General features: G+C 39.6%; 1 protein-coding gene across 1 annotated transcript; it reads left to right on the top strand.

The window, feature by feature from the left end:
• The first annotated feature begins 5,786 nt into the window (after positions 1-5,786).
• On the top strand, positions 5,787-10,584 carry LOC148004060 (disks large homolog 5-like). The gene is made up of 5 exons (XM_087564041.1): positions 5,787-5,973; positions 7,007-7,175; positions 8,382-8,531; positions 9,167-9,353; positions 10,300-10,584. The coding sequence occupies exons 1-5, from the start codon at positions 5,847-5,849 to the stop codon at positions 10,312-10,314; spliced, it is 648 nt and encodes a 215-aa protein (XP_087420167.1). The 5' UTR covers positions 5,787-5,846; the 3' UTR covers positions 10,315-10,584.
• The last annotated feature ends 10,007 nt before the right edge of the window (positions 10,585-20,591 follow it).

Below are 20,591 nucleotides of genomic sequence, written 5' to 3'. Positions count from 1 at the left end.
TGCCTGGAGTTTTATGAAGCTCTTTGGCTGAACTGTGTAGACTGTGAAACACTACAAGGATTTTTGAAGGATGTGGGAAATGCATTTTTATTTTGATATGTTTAAAATCCTATGGATAATTGTGAGTAGGATATGGTGAATTGAATGATAATGGCCCATATAAACTCACATGTATGAATGTTTGTTTCTTGTGAGAGGAAATGTGCGGGAAGAATTATAAGATATGTATTGGTTGGAGGAGTATTATGGGATTGGGCTTGGAGGTTTCCAAATTCAATACCATTTATACTTAACGCTCACTTTCTCTGTCTCCAACTTGCAGATAAGATGTAAGCTCTCAGCTAGTTCTCTAGAAACATGGTGACCTACCTGCTGCCATGTACCTCAGCATAATAGTCATAGCTCAGAATCCTTGAAACTGTAAGCAACAATATACTCTTTCTTCTATAAGTTCCCTTGGTCATGGTGTCTCTTCACAGCCTATAAAACAAAGATTGGAAGGAATACTTAACTGAAAAATTTCTCAATAAAATACAGGCAAATAAAATTCAGACATATACCATATCAGGTACCATGATCAAGATGGCTTGACTACAGAGGGGCAAGAATATTTCAACAAATACAAATGAATAAACAATACACCACATGAAACCAAGAACAAGAAACACATGATCATTGACTAGAGGCAGACAATTTCTTTGGCAAAATCTCACAGTGATACATGAAATAGTCCTGGAGAATCTGGGATATGGAGAAGATATACATTAACATTATGAAGAAAATATACAAGGCCAACAGCATCCTAACTGGGGAACATCTTAATGCATTTCCTTAAGATCAGTAATAAATCACAGGTGTTCAATCTTTTCATCTAATCCAAGTAGTATGTGAATTCTTATCCAAAACAGAAAATAGAAAGATGGAAAGGCCATGTCCATATGAAGGAAAGCAGTCAGAATTTTCTGATTTGCAGGTGATATGATCCATATATAAACAGCACGATGTTTCCACTAGAAAACTCCTACAGCTCATAGACCCACTCACTAAAATCACTTTAAAGTCAATAAAATTCCTGTATACCAACAATAAATATCAACAAACATACCAAGAAAAGAAACCCATTCAGACTAGCCTTAAAAATTTTGTAATAAATCTAAGGAACTGAAGACTTGCTACAAAGAACACATTAAGAAAAATAAGAAAAAACTGAAGAAAGAAGAAAATGAAGACACCTCTCGTTTTCATGTATCAATGTGACTGATATTTTTTATCGAATTCCTACCAGAATCGTCTGCAAGTTTAAATCCATCCCGTCCTAATTGTGATGCAGGGCTTCATGGGAATGAAAAAAAGATCTCAACCAATGAAAGCATAAATGAAGGGCAGTCAGACACTGCCAAATAGTAAGACAGTAAAACACTGCAGGACGCATCATCTTTAATAATTTCAAGTTCATTTTGGGGAATAGTAAAAAAAAAAACCCAGCCTGTTGATACAATGAGAACAAACACAATGTCTAAAGGAAGATAATAAAGGACGCAGATATTGGTGTATGTTTTCATCAGCATCTCGGTTTTGACAAAGAGGCCAAAGTAACAAACAAAAGAAAACAAAAAACCCACAACCACCACCTCCACACATAAGGTGCAGTTTTCAACCAGTTGGTTGCAACTACTTCCTGGGGCAATCACATAGGAGACATACTTTATACAGGATATTTACATTACCATTCAAAAGAGTAGTAACCTTACATTTATGACTTAACAATGAAATAATTTTGTAGTTGGGGGTTGGCTACCACACCGTGAAACACTGTATTCCTTGACATGCTTTTGGTCATGGTATTTTTTTGAAGTAACAGAAATGTGACTGATATATAAACTGGTATCTGAGGGAGTGGACTTGTTTTTGTGAGGAATCTCGTGTTTTTTGGAGGAGGGTGGAATACTTTGGATTGGGACAACTTTTGAAATATGTAACCAGATCATAACAGTCCATTTTTGTTTGCTACACGGGAGACATAAGAATTGTGAGTAGTGTGCAAAATAGAGCCTCTCTAATGAGACTTCAAAGGATTGCAGGAACTCTATTCGTGACTGGCTTAGAAGCTATTAACATTATTTTAGCAAACGATCTGTCTCGTTTCTGCCTGTATACTAAGAAGATACCTGAAGCTAAATAAAAAAGTAACTAAACAATTGTTTTGAGCAAACTTCAAGAGGTAGATATTGTGTGACCTTCCTCAAATTGTATGAATGTGTGTTTGTATTTTCAATTGTTAATGTAGCCAGGACTTCAGTTAATCCCTCCACATTCAGGACTTGGAAGCATATGAAACTGCAAGATCTCACAGGATTTGGAAAATATCCCAATTATTGTAAGGTCCCCAAAACTTGTTGTCACCCCACACTCATAGGGATACAACTTTAGAGAACATGACACCCTCATTCTCAAAAGAAGGATGTGTAGCTAATTATTTGTCTGCAGTGGGTCATAGATTTTTATTGTCATTTAGTGGGTTGGTTGCTAGTTTTTACTAGTCATGGTCAGTGAGGAAAGAGTAAAGGAGATTAGAATCAGGGATGTCTAACTTATTTTCTCTTTCCCTCCTCAACCCTTTACTCTCCTATCTAGAAGTTTGGGGAAGGAGGAGAAAGGGGCTAAAATGATAAAAAAGCATAGGTTATTCAATCTCTTTTTGTACTAGAAAGCAACACCAAGTCTCAAATATTTCAGGATGTCATGGATTTCGAATTTAAAATTGTATTTGCATAAATGATTGAAATCTTGTTTCAGATATAAGTATCTGCATCTTATTCACAATGTGGTGTATAATTCTAATTGTATAAAATTACTACTGTACACTGCCATGGATAATTAAGGAATGCAAATAGTACTATCCAACTATAAATAATCACTGTTCTACTGATGTTAGGTACTAGTTCATTTGGTACAGAAATGAGCTTTATTTAGCTTCTTTTATATGTATTCAAAGGTATAGAGAAAGTAAATCCCTTGAAAAAAAGCCACGTTTGTCCACTGAGGAAGACTTTACATAAAAAGGTGGTTCTCAAATCCTTTAGAGCTCTGAAGAATCTGCCATTTCTGATGTCCAAATAGTTAAAGGCTTTTCACAGTGGGAGAGACCTCAACTCCTGGCAGTGTCCCCAGTCTGTCTGAAGAAGATGATGGGAACTAAAGAACCCTAACTGGAGTTCCCTTCAAATGTGGCAAAGTGGCCATGGGGTGAAATACCAACCACTTACCTCCACTGCTGCCAGAAAGTTGTCCAGACTGTGGAGAAGTGGATGATGGGGAAGTCTATTGTCCCAGGCTTTGCAGAAAAAAAAGAGGATAGTCCTTCAAGTGACCCACTTCAAAGGATATTTTCAGGGGCCCTGACATGTTCATCTGAGGGTAGATGACACAATGACATGGAAAAATTTGCTGACTGTCTGTCTGGTAGCCAACAATTTCTGTCATTTCTTTAGAATTGGAACCTATTAGCTCTGAATTTCCTGTTTCTTCAGGCAACATTTCTCCTTCTCAGGTCTCAGATGGAGATGATTAGATAGTTTACTCTTAACCTTTTCTTGTTGTGAGACTCAGAAAAGAAAACGAGTTCACCATCACACAGGAATGTGACAACTAGGAACCTGACAGGACCAGGGGGGACATGTGAGGTCCAGAATGAGGGGCTCGACAGACAACCCACTGCAGCATCAAAATGCCCGCCACAACCGCTCTGGCACCATAAATCCTGAGCCCCTACGGGTTTGACAACAGAGTGTGCATGGCCTGACTGCTCCCCTGGACTTTTCAAAGCTTGTATCACCCCCGAGCACTTCTGCTTGAGCAGAAAGGCAGATGCCCAGAAGCTCCTGCTGTAGTAGGAGGCAGTTATGGCAGTTGGAGGTGGAGGTAGAGGCAGAGGAAGGATGAGAGGAGAGGGAGGAGTTTCCCTGGAAGGACCAGAACAGACAACATTCTGACTACTCCAGAACCCCACCCAAACCCAGCCCACGCCACAAATGCAGAGTCTACTGCCGAACATTTCCATACTAAGCATTCATTTCTTCATCCCCACTGCTCTCATTTTAGTTTTTTTAAACTCATTGTTTGTTCTCTGTGAATTTCGCATCATGCAGCTCATCTCCGTTGATATCCACCATCACCTCATATCTGAAGTCCACCCTTGCATCCTTCTCCATATCAGAGAAAAAAATAATCTACTTGTGGAAGTTGAAAAAAGAAAAAAAATGGCAATATGTCCACAAAAGAGGTGTAAAATTATAAAGATGAAGGACATAAACCCTTAAATTATTTAAAATTAAAAAAATTGTTTTTCATTTCAGGAGAGTTGTTTTGGCTAATAAGTGCAAGCTATGATAAATAGAGAATAAAAAAGCTTAAAAGTGAGAGAAAATGATTCAGTTACAAAATTTTACACTAATATAAATTAGTTCATGAAGTACCTTCTCCAATTTTGCCAAATACAAATGGACTAAATGTTGTGACAGCCATTATTATCTGATGCATCCTATAAATTTTCTAATTTTATCTAGCTGATCAGTGTTAAAGATAAAGTTTTTTTTCTTTTTTTTTTTTTTGGTGTAAAAGGGGAAATGATGAGGTGAGCTCCCTTTGTACTAAGGTGTGTCAACTTTCAATTGTTAGTTCTTTACTGGCAGAGGGCTAAGTGCTGGCAGGATTACTGTCTTGTCATTTCTATGGTCCATCATCAAGTTTGCTATTTTGTAGATGTTTGTCCTTCTCACCAGCTCAACACAAACTGAGAGATATCTTAGGTGTTGTCTAACTGCCGATTGCACATAATAAAGATCTGAAGGCCAAGATATGCTGCAGAAAGTATGTGGGCAGAACTCCAGGCTTACAGAGGAACATAGGGTGAGGAAAGCTGAAGCTGGAGCTTCAGAATAAACATGGGAGGGAAGTGATATGGACCAAAACAGGGCATAGGGGGTAAGAGATAATCACCGGTTGGGTCTCAAAACTAGAAGAATGGGGTTAAATTTAGAGAAGATAGTGCATGCCCTGTGAAAGGCCGAAGACACAAACTGTCAGACAGAATCTTATGGTAGAGCTTACAGAGGCCTGTGAGCAATGCTCCTTTGGTGACATTAGTAAAAAGAGGAGAACCCCCAAGCAGCATGAGGGTGCCTCCATTGGTGGCTCCTACATTTCACTTTCCTTTGGCAATTGGACTCCACACTGTTCCTAACAACATAATGATTTCACCTCTTTCTCCTAAGGAATTTTGTGGCAACTGTCGAATGCTAAGCTAAGGACAAGGCTTCATGAGTGTTCCCATAACACACACCCATGTCGCAACCTAACCTACAGGCTATTTCTTGATGTGATTTCAAGCACGTGTACATAAGGAGACAGGAGAACCTTCTGACTGCTTATTCAAACTGCTATTATTTCTCAGAAATTTTTAATGGCTGATATTGATGAGTAAGGATAATTTGACTTAAGATGAGATATTTTTGGGCAGGATTTAGAGGGAAAAATTCATTAAAATGCATAGGAATTACTCAGGTTTTTATAATCAAGCCTTGACGAAAAATTGGTCTTGCAAGCAGGAGTTGCTCAGTGGCTATGCCCTGGGAAGGTCTCCAGGAAAGGGCACCTCAGCTTATGCACTGTACAGGGAGATTATTAGCAGGGAGGCAATGTCTGTTCACCATGACATCAGGGACCTTCTTGGACATTCTATTGTGTCCTAGAGAGTTCTTGGCATCCTCTGTGATGTCACCAGTGTTGTAGTAACCACCAGTGCCCTACGTTTTCTCAGTCCCTGCCTGGCAGATACACAGGAAGACATGTTTTCCCGGCTTCGCAAGAATTTTGGGAGAGTGAACGCCGATTTTGGACAGACTGGAGTGAGGGAATCTCGCCTTTCATCAAAAATAAAAGATGGACAACGAAAGCTGGCCTGGGGAATGCTGAGTAAGTTCTGTGAATTGTATGTTGAGCTTTCTGTCAGAGGGAGAATAGGCTTATGCTGACCTGTCTAGCAATAGGCCAGAACAACTGGAGTATCTGCAAAGGAATTGAATTTCCATGAAGATCACAATTCCTAAAAGTCAAGGATTTCAGAACATTAGTTTGCCCATCCCCAAAGGGAGGATATGGTAAGGCCAATGCTATTATTCTGTGAACTTCTGGCCTTCACTTTTAAAGTGCATATGATACGTTACATTGATATAATAACACGATCAGGAGACACTGAGTGTCCAACTTTATTGAATTTAGACAGGGCATCAATCTACTTCACTCTCATTGCTTCATTAAATAAAGTAGATCTCTGTCTTTAGTATCAGGGAGAGAATGATGCTTCTGGCCTTATGTTCTTAGAACTCCTCTGACTTTTTCTAATTGGCAGAGATGGGACATCCTTAGCATTATAAATTAGAGTTTGTGTGTTACAAATATTTTTTTACAGTACTAAAACTATTTGTAGCAGGTAGACCAAGATTCAGCCTGTAACCAATTGGCACTTCTGTGGCATTTGGTGTTTCAGTTAGGGGAATTGATAAGTCCGTTGACCATGACATCCCCCGCAATGCTTTTAAATTCCAAATGGTGTGGCCTAGAGTATCAGTGCAGGACATCTGAGTATCTCCAATCACTCAAGTCTTTTGGAGGTTGAATTTATCATCTGACTTCTGAAAGTACAGCGGTGAGGGTCCTGAAAGAAAGTTGTACCCTGTTAAGTTGATAACAATCCCGTAGAAGCCATCTCTGTGGTACATGGAGCATGGGTCAGCAGGCATAGGGAACACCCGGCATCTGACATCTCTTGGTCTCTATAGAGTGCTGGGAGAGTTGACTTCCACTGAGGAGGTCTCTTAGGCAACAACAAACTCTTTGTGGTGACACTGTGTTCTACACATGTTCTCCTCCTGTTTGGGGCTCACCATGGTCTATGCACACTCATCAGTTTCCCCAAAAATGTTCACTTGTGTTCTTCTACCAACAGAGGATGGGACACTGACATCATCCCCTGGCCCTGTGGTAATCAACAAGGTTGCCAACACAGAGAACACAGAAGAGCAGAGACTGATTAGACAGCTGCAGTCAGCTACTGAGGAGAGAAATGAGCTAAGAGATCTCCTGACTTACGTGACAGAGAGATACAGGAACAACAGGTATGCATTGCTCCAAACTGCCTTGTGTCACTCATGGACCTGCAATGTCACCTACATCTTATTCTATTAAGGTGTTGGGGTCTAGAAAGCTGTGCCTCCCAAAGAACTTGTCCTAAACCTCATTTCTGATATAGAGGAGATTCAGAACCTGACCCTTGGTCAGGAGTGAGATGGGAAATGGTCTCATCTGCTGCCTCCAGCTGAAAATCTGAACTTGTGGCCTTAGTGAGGATTCAGGGATAACGTTCCTGGAGCATGAGTTCCCAGTGTGCATTTGGAAAGCCCTTGACAGGTGGTAGCTTTGCAAGGTTCTAGGTGCCGTGAGTTTGGGTGTGTGCTAGGAAGGTGACTGAGTGCTGGACTTTTGTTGCAGTAGCCTGAGGTGACAGATCCCAAATTGTTCATCTCAATGTTTGACTAGATGGCCAGAGACACAGGGCTTTTCCTTCTTTTTTGTTTACCTCTGAGCCAATAATGTGGCATGCATTTTTTCTGATTCTGATTGTGTTCTCCTTTTGCATATTTCGCTCCCTTTTTCATTCTCTTACTGTTTTCTTTTCCTGTGTGTGTGTCCCAGTTTCTGTGTCTCTGTGTGTACACACCTACATGCATATGCGCAATTTTTATGTTTATATTTCCCCCCACACTTGGAATCTAGGGGTCTATGTTTTTTCCTGAGTATATTCATGTTTAACAATTTCATGGTGATGTGAGTGCATTTTTTTGGGAGCCTCTCTTTCAACTACACACTTCTTTGCCAATGTGGTCACATTTGTCTGTATATTTGTGCCATTTGGGCAGATTATAATTTTGTGGCGATTTATGTTCTCAACGCCATAATTGTGTGAATTGTGTGTCTCTACAATATTAATTATTCAGGATGTAGAATTCCTGTTGTCAAAACAGGAAAAATGAAATCACAGTTTTCTAGGTCTTGGATGTGGGAGAGCTGTGGCCTAGGCCCTTGTTAGCATAACTAGCTTGACTGCAGATCCAGCCCTTCTGAGTGAAGAAAGGGAACCTGGGAACCCTTTATCTCGATGCCGAGCTTATGGGGTCCTGGGACCCGAATAACAAGTTTCTGAAGCTGAAGAAGCTCCCAATATGTAGAACTCAGAAATTGTCCTCAGGGCTGGGGTACTAGAAGACCCAGCCTGAGTTCATATATTCCTAAACACAGATATTCATTGGGTTTTACTCTCCTAGGGCCTGCCGCTATGTCAGGTCAAATCCATTTTATGAAAAATTGAAGATAAAGGAGAGAGAGGTCATGTCATTACTGCACAACTTAGAGATGAGGAACATCGAGCATTGTGAGAAATTTCAGGAGCTCCAGAAGGAAATTAACTTCTATCGGTGAGCACTGGTCAGAGAGGCCATTAACTCTGCTTTGCCCACAGGTGCCATCCTTTGTTCTGATTGGAGGTCTAGCAGCTCTGGCTCCATGTTTTGTGCTCTTTAAACATCACTGTGTCCTGGGCCTTCTGGACTCAGTTTTTAGGTCCACAGGAGACTGTTACTCATACCCAGAGTGTCTAGGCATCTTCAGAAGGCTCTAGGTAGACCAGTACTTATTCAGCTCACCAAATGGCTAATAGGCTGAACTGGGCCTCGGCGGTCACACCAGGTTTAACAAAACTCAGTGTGTGGACCAAATGGATAACATGAACTTCCCTTAATTCTACTGACCTCCTTTGAGGGTATTTGCCCACTATTTATTAATGTTGCCCCCATGCCTTTTGCTTCCATGGATAGATGTACATCCCCTGTTGTTTTGGAGAGAAATGAACGCTTTTTGGTACTTGGGTCACAGAAACAATTTAGTCTTCCCTGTATTGGCTGTTTGATGTTTGTGCAGCAGCCTTGTGTGTATCAAGATGTATTCTATGAAGTTTTCACTGGTATCTGGGTCCAGAGCGAGTTTGTGGGACTTGGGAGTAGGAATGGGAGGAAGAGTGTGCAGGATCTAACTATGAAGTGTGTGTTTCCAGGAACCTGCCCAGCCGGATCCATATGGACAAGATATGTATGCAGAAGAAGTTGTTCCCATTCAGAAAGGAGAGCAAAGCAGAACAGCTTGATTCTGCACCGCTGCTACAGAAATTTTTGTTTGATTTGAACAAGAAAGATAAAGACGAACAGGAGAAAACCAGCAACCTCCAGACCAAGCAACATCTGGTAGGGACAAGCAGCTGTGTCAGCCTAAAATTATCTGATTCCATTTGCCAATTTGATACATGTTTGCTTTCCCTACCACCTTAATAATGTACACTCCAACAATACAACCACCTCATGCAATGGAATGTTCATTCCTCTGTCTGTGCACGAGTATTCTGGGAAGACAACCACTTTTCAGGAACTGACTTATGAACAACTATGCTTTGGTGCTCTTTTTGAAGCTGAAGTCTGGAAATGGTGACAAATGAATAACCTATCATATTACTGCATGTCCCTGTGATAGAATGGATGCTATGTAGCGCTTTGAACAAGTTTTGTTCCTGTGATAAATGATATTCTGTGGTCATGTGACCTCCAAGTTGGGAAGCACCTTTCAGGGATAAGAACTGAGTGCAAATGGCAAATTATTCTTTGTCATTGGCTTTAATCTTGGTGACAGGTTGATTTCTCCTTTCATCCTGCAACCCAATGAGGTCTCTTCCCATTGCCCTGTTTTTGGTTTGCACTGGTTAAAGTCTGAGGCCCAGATGGGCAGCCCACATTACTGTCATGGTTGCTGTAGACTTTGCCCTGCCCACAGACACACCAGCAATGTTATCAGTTAACACATCAATGGTGACCTAAATAGAGCTGAGTGGGTAGAAGGCAGCAACCTGACAGCTGGCATGCAAGTCCCCAACACATCAGTTTCTGAATAACTGCCTTCCTCTCCCTGGTCTCAGAAATTGCAAAAGAGCTGGAATGGGACACACAGCAGGAAGAGAGCCTCCTGAAGAATAGGTTGCTTTCTCAGGATTCCCCTGCTGACCGCCATCCTGAATAATACCAACCTTTTTTGGATGAATACTCTCCCTCATAGTTTAATTCATTTTTTGCTAAGAAACACTAAATTTATCTTTCACTAAGCCAGTCTGACTGATTGATATCTTATTCTCTTTCTGTTTAGGATAACACCACTTGAGAGACTACTTGGGAACTGCATTGCCATTTTGCCTGCTAGAGGAGAAACAGCAATATAACTGTGCTTCTAAATGTTCACTAAGAATATGCTGTTTAGAAATATTTTTGTTATGATCTTAAATGAATTTTTTTTGTTATTTCATAGTTATATGTTCTTGTTAATATTTTTCACATCTGAAAATACTTTTAGATATTTATATTAATATTCATTTTAATCATTTTTGTTTTAAATTGTATTCCTTATGAATAAAACTTGATTTGTAACTCTTGACTCTTGAGACCATCTTGCTTATTCAAGTGTCCTGTCCCCTCTTGTGCTCTTAGAACTGACAGCTAACGATGGATTCTGCATGGTCCAGAGTTCCTGGGTTAATAGTAAATTCAAAGCCACCAATGGTTACCTAGAGTGATAGTGTGTTTTGTGTGGATAATGTGTTCTTTTCTTGGATGCACATTTTATGATGTGATCACTGCCATACTTTATCCATGCGGTCATGTTTTATGCTAATCTTAATAAAACAGTCTACAACACACGATCATTATTGATCCTGTGTAGCACCTTTGACTAATATACACTCTTATTTGTAGAGCTGTAGAAAAATTGACATTTCCAAAGGTATATGGAAGTAATCCTAATGGAGAACCATATACTTCAGTCTTTCTTGCAATACACTGTCAATATACCCCCACAGATAATGACCTCCAAAGTCATGTTGGGAAAAAGGTTTTGATAAATGCTGTTGTCCTAGACCATACATATGCTGTGTTGTTATTGTTGCAGATTAGGTGTAGAATGATCATTTATGTCAATGGGTCTTTTTCTCTACTGTATGTCTGTGGCCTGTCCTGGGTGAATTTCCCTCATAGTCCAACAGAAGAAATCACATTCCCTGTTGTAGATGATTGTTGGGAACCATGTGCTTCTTCTGAGAGAGCAGCAGAGGTTCTAACCTGTGAGTCATCACCACAGATCCTGCAGGTTCTAACCTGTGAGGCATCACCACAGATCCTGCAGGTGGCTTTTGTCTTTCCAGGGCATGTGCTCCCTTAGGTAGACAGGGTACCTCAAATTAAACAGAGAGATCTCAGGAAATGTGTATTCTTACTGAGCTGTGCAGGCTCAATGTGTTAGGCTACCAGGCATCCATAGAGGGCTCAGGTGGCCCCACTGCTCATTGAGGATTCAGGTTGTTCCTCCAGCATCACTTAGTTTCCATATAAGAGCAGATCCTTCACCTAGTATCAATGATGACCATATCTACTATGCACATTTATAAAATACAGAATGGAAACTATCTTCCTGTAGGCCTGCTGCACATAATGAATTATTTTGATAGATATTACGAAAACTATCTTAATCTAAGCAGTTTAGGACTGAACCTCAAGAGAAACCATAGTGAATGCAGCCTACAGCTGGGAACACATATTTCCTTTGGATAGCAAGCCTGTGCAAACCCAGAACCTAGGTGGGCCAGTTCAAGCTGCCCTTTTTCCATGGCAAATCTGGGTTCCTGTTGTAAAAGCATTTTTTTCCAGGTGACTGATTTCCAATTTATGGAATTGAACTGACTTACTCAGAGTCTGAGTTACTCAGAAAGTTAAAGTTCAGAAGGAATGATACAGAATGTCCACAAACAGTTGCTGTGACACCAAGGCTTTTAAGAGCTCAGCATCTAGAGAAGCAATGTATTGTTTGTTTATTCTCAAGCAAAGGTCCTCTAGTCATTCATTAGAAGCTGACCATGCCACAGAAAGGGTCGTCTGTATCAAAACAGAAGCTAGTGGTAACTAGATATCCACCATACTTTCACATTGCCACTGTATTTGAGGTTCTCAGTTACTATGAAAGGACCTGGAAGAGCTTGAGTCTTGCTATACATATTCCTAATTTATTAGCCTTCAAGACAAGGTGTGCTTTGTCTTGCAAATGCTACCACTGGCATACAATACCTTGCATAATTTCTACTGACATCTGTGACAGGAGACAATAGTTCAAGTTATCCCTTACTTGAATAAACTGTTCTTAGAGTAAATTGTAGTCTGAGGGGCCTTCCATTCTCTCTGACATTGTAAACATTTCCAGTCTTCAGAAAAGTCTGTCACTGTCCAGTACAAATCTTAAGATGTCCACACTGTCAGCTCGGTGTCTTCATCCAGCTTGCCCTGTAATTTTGTGTAACACCAATACTGTTCCAGCCTAAGGATTTAATTCAATGTTACAGTACTTGCCAAACATGCTGAAAACCCTGGTTTCCACCCTAGTCCTATGTGCTATGCAAAAAGAAAATAGGGAACCACAATTGCTTTGAAGTTTAGCCTCCAGCAAAAGAAGAGCCTTCATAGGACCGACCTTTTAAGTAACTCTAAGCCCCAGCTTCACCACAGCTTCCTCCATTGATTTAATAATAAGTGTATTTTCATTAATGCTCACCATATTTGTGGTGTGCAAAAATTATGCACCATGTCAGTAAAGTATGGGCGTGTGTGTGTGTGTGTGTGTGTGTGTGTGTATGTGGGTGTCTGTGATTGTTCATGTCTATGTTTGAGCCTGTTCTTCCATGAACTCACTATAAAATTTTATAAAATGAATTAGAAGGCTACAGTGAAAACTGTCAAGGTACATGCAGACTTGGGTTACTACTCTCCCATGGTACCTTGCAGATAACACTGAAATTGTTGCCTACATTAATACAACCTAAATCCAGGCTATGCATGATTCTCAGTGAGATTTTGACATCGGCTCCACTACAGAGAGTGGCAAAACTTCATTTATTACATGCTCTTGTTACCAAGGTGAGGGAATACTTCACCCCATAGAAAGTCTGATAGGTTGTGATGGCAGCAAATGAACTCGCTTTTCCCTGTCCTGCCTGACTCTGCCAGCAGAGTGGGCTTTCCTGCAGGAAAAACTTTCACATGCTTCTTTAAAAGCACCTGTTCCTCACATCTAGATAAACTTGAAAATAGGCTTCTCCAAGTCAGTCTGAGTGCTCCTACTCCCAGCTCAGAGCTCTAACACCATAGGATCCTCCAGCCACACTGAAGGGTAGGTCCCATGGAGGAGTTAGAACAAAGTGTCTCTTCTGAGAAGTGACTTAAAGCAGAAGGTTGAGAAGTGATACTCAACCCCCAAGTGCTTCTTCCTGGAGAAAGCAACCAGATCTCCCTGTTGAACAGTGTAGTCTATCACAGGACCCAAGTCTTTGCCTGGGGAAATTTTCTGGAGCTTAGTTGCCCAGTCAGAATGGGGTTGCATTCTTGATCCATGTTCACTCCTACAACAAAAGTTCCTCCCCTAGAAGCCCATGAGTTGACCCAGATCCTTCTAGGACCAACAGACAAGAGAGAACAGAGTGCATCCAAGGGGAGGGAAGAGGGCAGAATTATTATAACCTGGAGAAATCCCCCAAATCGGCCACCTAACAACTATAGGGTTTGTGCATATTGTGGTTTCAGAATCTTAAGGACAGACTTTTCTGTAACACCTGCTAGGTGAAGCTGAAGTCTACTGTGGGTGGGATTATCCTGGCAGGGAGAGGACCTGAGTATCCAGGCCTGGCCAGCTTCTTCATTCTCCTGAAAGTAATTGTTGGTCAGCTCTAAACCTGAAGTTGGAGTTGGTTTTTGTCAACTCAAACAGATATTTCAATTCTCATCCACTATGTGAGAGACACACAGTTACCCACGGGGGATTTGAACTTACTTCTATACAAGTGACTGTGGGCTGAAAGAGGGAAACCATTCCTGCCTTTAGCATTCTGCCTTTATCAGAGACCTCAGGGACTAGCTTCCTGGACAAACATGTCCAAGCAGACAGACGTAACGGAGAAAATTGAGGTAAGAAAAGTAATGGGGACCGTGATTTCACATTGTGCCTTTAGCCAGAAAGCTCTGATGTCGATAATGCAAGCAGCCTTGAGCCTGCTAAAACTTGTCACTACTTCACGGTGTCTCTGCACTTAGGACTGCCTCAGGTCCTCCTTATATGAAGGCCTTTCTTTTAAAAATAAATTGTATAAAGCAATGTTTATCAACCTGTGAGGCACAACCTCTCACATAGATTGCATATCAGATACCTTGATAATAGATACATTGCATATTATGACGTATAAGAACAGCAATATTTATTATGAAGTAGCAATGAAACAATTTTATGGTTGGGGTCACCACAGCATGAAGAGCTGTATTACAGAGTTGCAGCACTAGGAGTGTTGAGACCCACTGCCATAGAAGCTGACACATGGGAACAGACTCCTCAGATGAGGAGAGGCACATGGCAAGGGATACTGTGTCCCATCCTAGGACCCAGAGGCAGAATCTATCCCAGGAGTCTGTGTGCTCATCTTGTCTTCAGTTCTCCCAGGTTCAAGAATAGCATTGATCTTCTCAGGAGAGTCAGCTTGCACTGCCCACATCAGGCCCAATGCTTCCCTTCACAGAGAAGGATGTGGGTCTAACTGACAACCAGTGAGACTGAGGGATCTGATGACCATTGGCTCTGAGCTGTGGTTTCTTCACCTGAAAAATGGAGGTGTTTCTGCTGAATTGGGTTGTTGTGGAGATGGACAGAGCATACACACGGATCAGCGACTCCCTGGCATGGTTAATTGGAAATTTTCTCTGGTGATGCATTTAAAAGTAGAATCTTCAGCCACGTGGGGTTCAATGCTGGGCACCTTAAAGATGGCATAAATGTTCTGTGACTGTAATGCTACCTCGAATTTACACCCTATGCACTTGTTTAAATTTAAAAAGACGAATCAAGTACAAACTGCCAATATGAAATAATCATGATCAGAATTGAGCTAATTCCTGTGAAGTCATTTAGTTTTTCTTTTTCTGCATCTATATTGAAGACATCTAGAGTAGCACTATTGAGATCCTAAAGCCTTCTATTAAAGTGCTACCCATCCATTCCTCTCTCCTTGAGGACCTCTCAGGTGACTAAAGGAAACCTGATTTCTTGTCAGATTTTTCCCAGCTGGTGTGATCTCTCTGTCCATGGACCTTGCCAAACGCTGCAGAGCCAATGTGCTGTTTTACAACACAAAATTCCAGACATTAATTTTACCAATGAAGTTCCTGGACTCAGATGCTGACGTCAAGTAAAGCTCCCAACTGTCCTTCCTAATTCACTGACCTCCCAGAAGAAGGGTATTCTTGTTCCCTCTGAACACTTTCCTAAAAATCCTTCAACTCAAAGACTTTCCATTGCCTTAGCTACCTTCATTTCCTTTCAAGTCCTGCCTTGATCTGCTCTGGACCTAAGTGCACTTTTTACCTTTGCAAGAAAGGTGTGTGATAGGTGAGCCATACAGTAATAAAGTCCATGTTTACAGGAAACTAATCGCTCTTGCATAAATGTCTGTGCCCTGGCGATGCTATAACACAAAATAGTTTTTCATTAAATAATACATTCTTGGATATCACAGTGTGATCAGATATTTTGTAACCTAACTTTCAAATGTTGTCTCTATTATATAAATCAAGTTCCCTCATGTGTATTCTGGTCTTTCTCTGTTATGTCTGATTGCATCATCGTAGGAATCCCAGGGAACACAAATCATGGGCTTTTGAAAATGTTGTATATGGCCAACCAGGAAGGAAACCAATCCAGGAGACTACTGATACTTGACACACTAATTCACCTCCCTATTTTCATATAGTTTATGGTAAGAGGTCATCATTCCTGACCATGTCTCATTATCCAGCGGGATAATAAATGGAAGAATTGGGGTCAAGGAGGTCACCACACAAAGCAAAAGAATCCATCTCAGATGAAAATGTATGGTGTATTGAATCCAAAATATCCATGAATTTCAGGACACAATTTAAGGCCAAACCTAAGGATAATAGATATAGGAGCGAATTACAATGGCCAAAAAAATTCAAAAAGCCTACAGAACGCCAAATTAATTGTACCAGAAAAATTCCTCCCTTCACATAAAAATTAAAACACTAAATTCAAAGATCCAAGAAAGAACATTAAAGGGGGTAGTACAAATATCCAGTACCAAATGAATTCAGACCTATTTAAATTACACCAGAGTTCTCAATAGAGACTCTAATAGCCAGAAAATCTTGGGCAGATGTAATGCAGACCCAAGCTCCTATACACTGTGTAATTCACAATCACCATAAATGAAGAAACCAAGATATTACATGACAAAACCAAATTTAATCAATATTTTTCTCTAAGAAAGCACAACATAGGATAATAGGAGTTAAACTACAAGACAACGAACTAAATTTTACCCAAGAAAATCCAAGAAATTAATCATCTCACAATAATTTCAAGAAAGAGACGCACACAAACATAATTTCCTCTATAACCAGAAAAAGAAGAGAAAGCAGCAATCATTGGTCTTTAATATCTAACCAGACCCTCTGTGACCAAACCCACAGCTCCTAGGGATTTAACTGCCAGCCAACATGTATACAAGTATGGGTCTATTGTCCTAGGTACTGTGTATGAGAGGATTGATTTATTTTGTATCAATGTGGTTGTAGGACCTTGACTATGCTAGGCCTGTTGCCCCACCAAATGGAGATCCTAGAGGTGTGAGGTGGGAATGGATATGTGTGAGTTGGGGAGCACTGTTATATAGGGAAATCTGAGCAGAAATGTTATGATAGGCTTCATTAGGGGATTTTGGAGAGAGGAACAACATTGGAAATGTAAATAAATAAAATAAACAATTAATAAGAGATAGCCAAAAATCAAATAAAAAGTAAAAAGGTAAAGGAAAAATTAAACCAACCAAAAAAAAAAAAAAAAGAAAAGAAAAGAAAAGAAAACCCTGTAGGGGACTGACCTAATTCTCCTTGTATTTTAAAGCTAATTGGTAGAATGTTAAGACTGGTTAAACCTCCCAAAAAAGTGACTCTGCTCCCAGTTAATTGTGATTATAAAGAAACACAGCAGAGAGATGGTGGAGGTGAGTTTTTGAGGGCTTTGCTAGAGAGGATCACTTGGAGGGAAGAAGGAAGAAGAAGCTGCCAAAGAAGAAAGGAAGAATGGATGTGATGGTGAGGAGGGAGGAAGGAGGACAGCAGCCATGAGTTAAGACAGAGGAAAGCCTGGTCCTGAGGGCTGTCCAAGTGGCACAAAGAGCAGCCAAGATGCTGCATTGTAAGAAAGAGTTCAGAGTCATTATTTGGAAATTAGACATAATTCCATGCAAAACATGCAGCTATCCAGATACTGTGCTGATTATGTGATATTATAAATAAATTAAAACTACGTATAACCAGTAGCTAGCTCTATAGAGGATCCTAATAGGAATACTTTATTTGCAGGGAAGGATAAAATACCAGAGGACACAGGAAAAAAATTTACACCACTAGGACATTCAATCAAAAGTAGCCTACAAAATCTTAAAAATTAACAAAATGACAATAGTTTACACAGAAGTTTAAATAATATTTACATATCAATAACCTCAATTCCCTAGTAAACAATCTTATATTTCGCCTGAAACAGGATTGCCATCATGAGAGATATAGAGGGTATACTAGGGAAACAGAACAAAGAACCATGTCCCTTTAGCAATCCTATGCAGTTTCTCTATCTAGTTGACAGAATAGATTTCAAACTCATCCTGTCCAGAAGACATAAGGATCTTCACTTCATACTTTGCAATTACTAAAACATACTACAATTCTAAATATATACATATTAACAAAGGCTTCCCAAATTTAAAAATATATGTTATCAGATAGCTACAGTTAATTATAATAGTGAAACTACAGATTAGTTATAATAGTGGTTGTGATTTGTTTTACTTCTCCATTCTGACAACTTAAGAGATCATATGCAAATAAACAAAATAGGAGAAGCAGAATTAAGTGACATGATCAGGCAAATGGAACTAACAAACTACAGTGAACTATACATATATTTTCTATCAGCCTGTGCACATTACTCCAAAATTGACCACAGATTAGGAAAAAAATAAGCCTCAGAAAATATAAGAAAGTTGAAGGAATGATGTGCATTCTATCTGAGCCCAAAGGAATCAAACTGGTATCACACAATTAAAAGTACAGAAAATACAAATACTCATGGAAAGTAAGTAACATATACAATACACTACTGAAGGATCAGGTGAGAAAAAAATAAGGAAATATTAAACTTCCTAGAAATGAGTGACATTGAAAACACAACCACCATCCACAGATCTATATGATACAATAAAAGTTTATGAATTATGTTACAATCACCAAAGTCAAAGGAGTGAACCCATATAATCTCTTCGTCTTCTGTCAGAGGTAGAGAATGTGGAGTGTGCGCTATTGGGATTATGCCTTGAATTGGCTTGCCACCTTCCCAACTTCCCTTTGCAATGATAACATATATGATTTGGCATTACACATTGGATGTGTGTAATTGGCCATTTGATTTCATAGAGGGAATAATTAAGGGACTGCCTACAGTTTTATGAAGCTCTTTGGATAAACTGTGTGGACTGTGAAAGACTTTAGGGCTTTTGGAAAGCGAGCTAAGTGCATTTTTCATTACGATATGTTTAAGATCCTATGGACAATTGGGAGTAGAATGTGTTCTTTTGAATGATAGTGGCTCCCATAAACTCACATGTATGAATATTTGTTGCTGATTAGAGGAAATATGCGGGAAGAAGTAGAAGATAAGTTTGTTTGTTTTTTTTTTTTGTAAGATTTTATGGGATTGGGCTTTGAGGTTCCCAAATTCCATACCATTTATACTTAACTCTCACTTTCTCTGTGTCCAACTTGCAGATAAGATGTAAGATCTCAGCTAGTTCTCTAGAAACATGGTGGCCTACCTGCTGCCATGTACCCCCACATACTGATCACAGACTCATGATCCTTGAAACAATAAGCCCCAATAAACTCTTTCTTCGAAAAGTTCCCTTGCTCATAGTGTCTCTTCGAAGCCTAGAAAACAGAGATTGGAAGGAACACTTAAGTGAAAAATTTCTCAATAAGATCCTGGCAAATAAAGTTCAGACATGGTAGCATGATCAAGTTGGCTTCCCTCCAGAGAGCAAGAATGTTTCAACAAATACAAATGAATAAACAATACTCAACATGAAATCAAGAACAGGAAACACATGATCATTGCACTAGAGGCAAACAATTTCTTTGGCAAATTCTCACAGTGATACACGAAATAGTCCTGGAGAATCTGGGATATGGAGAAGATATACCTTAACATTATAAAGACAATATACAAGGCCAACAGCATCCTAACTGGAGAAAATCTTAATGCATTTCCCTAAGATAAGGAATATGTCACAGATGTTCAATCTTTTCATCTAATCCAAGTAGTATGTGAAGTCTTCTCCAAACAATATGAAAACAGAAATATGTAAAGGCATATCCATATGACGGAAAGCAGTCAGAGTATTCTCATTTGCAGGTGATATGATCCATATGTAAAGAACACTTCGGTTCCACTAGAAAATTCTTATAGCCCATGGACCCACTCACTGAAATCACATTAAAATCAATAAAATTCCTGAATACCAACAATAAATATCAACAAACATACCAAGAAAACAAACACATTCAGAATAGCTTTAAAAATCTTGTAATAAATCTAAGAAAGTGAAGACATGTTACAATGAAAATATTAAAAAAAATAACAAAAAATTGAACAAACCAGAAAATGAAAACACTTCTCATTTTCATGCATCAGTAGGATTAATATTGTTATATCAAATCCTACCAGAATCATCTACATGCTTAAATCCATCCCGTCCTAATTCTGATTAAGGGCTTCAGAGAATGAAAAAAAGATCTCAACCAATGAAAGCACAAATGAGCAGGGCAGTCAGATACTACTACATAGTATACAGTACATCACTGCAGAACGCATCACCTTTAATAATTTCAAGTTCATTTTGGGGAATAGTAAAGAAGAAAACAATGAGAACAGACACAAAGTCTATAGGAATTATATAAAAGACCCAGATATTGGTGTATGTACTTATCAGCCTCTGGGTTTTGAAAAAGAGGCCAAACTAAGAAACAAAACAAAACAAAACAAAAAACCCACCACCACCACCACCACCTCCACACATAAGTTGCAATTTTCAACCCGTTGGTTCCAACTACTTCCTGGGGAAATCACATAGAGACATACTTTATACAAGATATTTACATCACCATTCAAAAGAGTAGTAACCTAACTTTATGACTTAGCAACGATATAATTTTGTACTTGGGGGTTGGTTACCATAAGGTGAAAAACTGTATTCCTTGAGATGCTTTTGGTCATGGTATTTTTTTGCA

This window comes from Rattus norvegicus, chromosome 8 (genome assembly GCF_021556685.1).
Source record: "Rattus norvegicus strain SHRSP/BbbUtx chromosome 8, alternate assembly SHRSP_T2T, whole genome shotgun sequence".
In the NCBI taxonomy this organism is placed as follows: Eukaryota; Metazoa; Chordata; class Mammalia; order Rodentia; family Muridae; genus Rattus; species Rattus norvegicus.
This window is presented reverse-complemented; position numbering and strand designations above follow the sequence as displayed.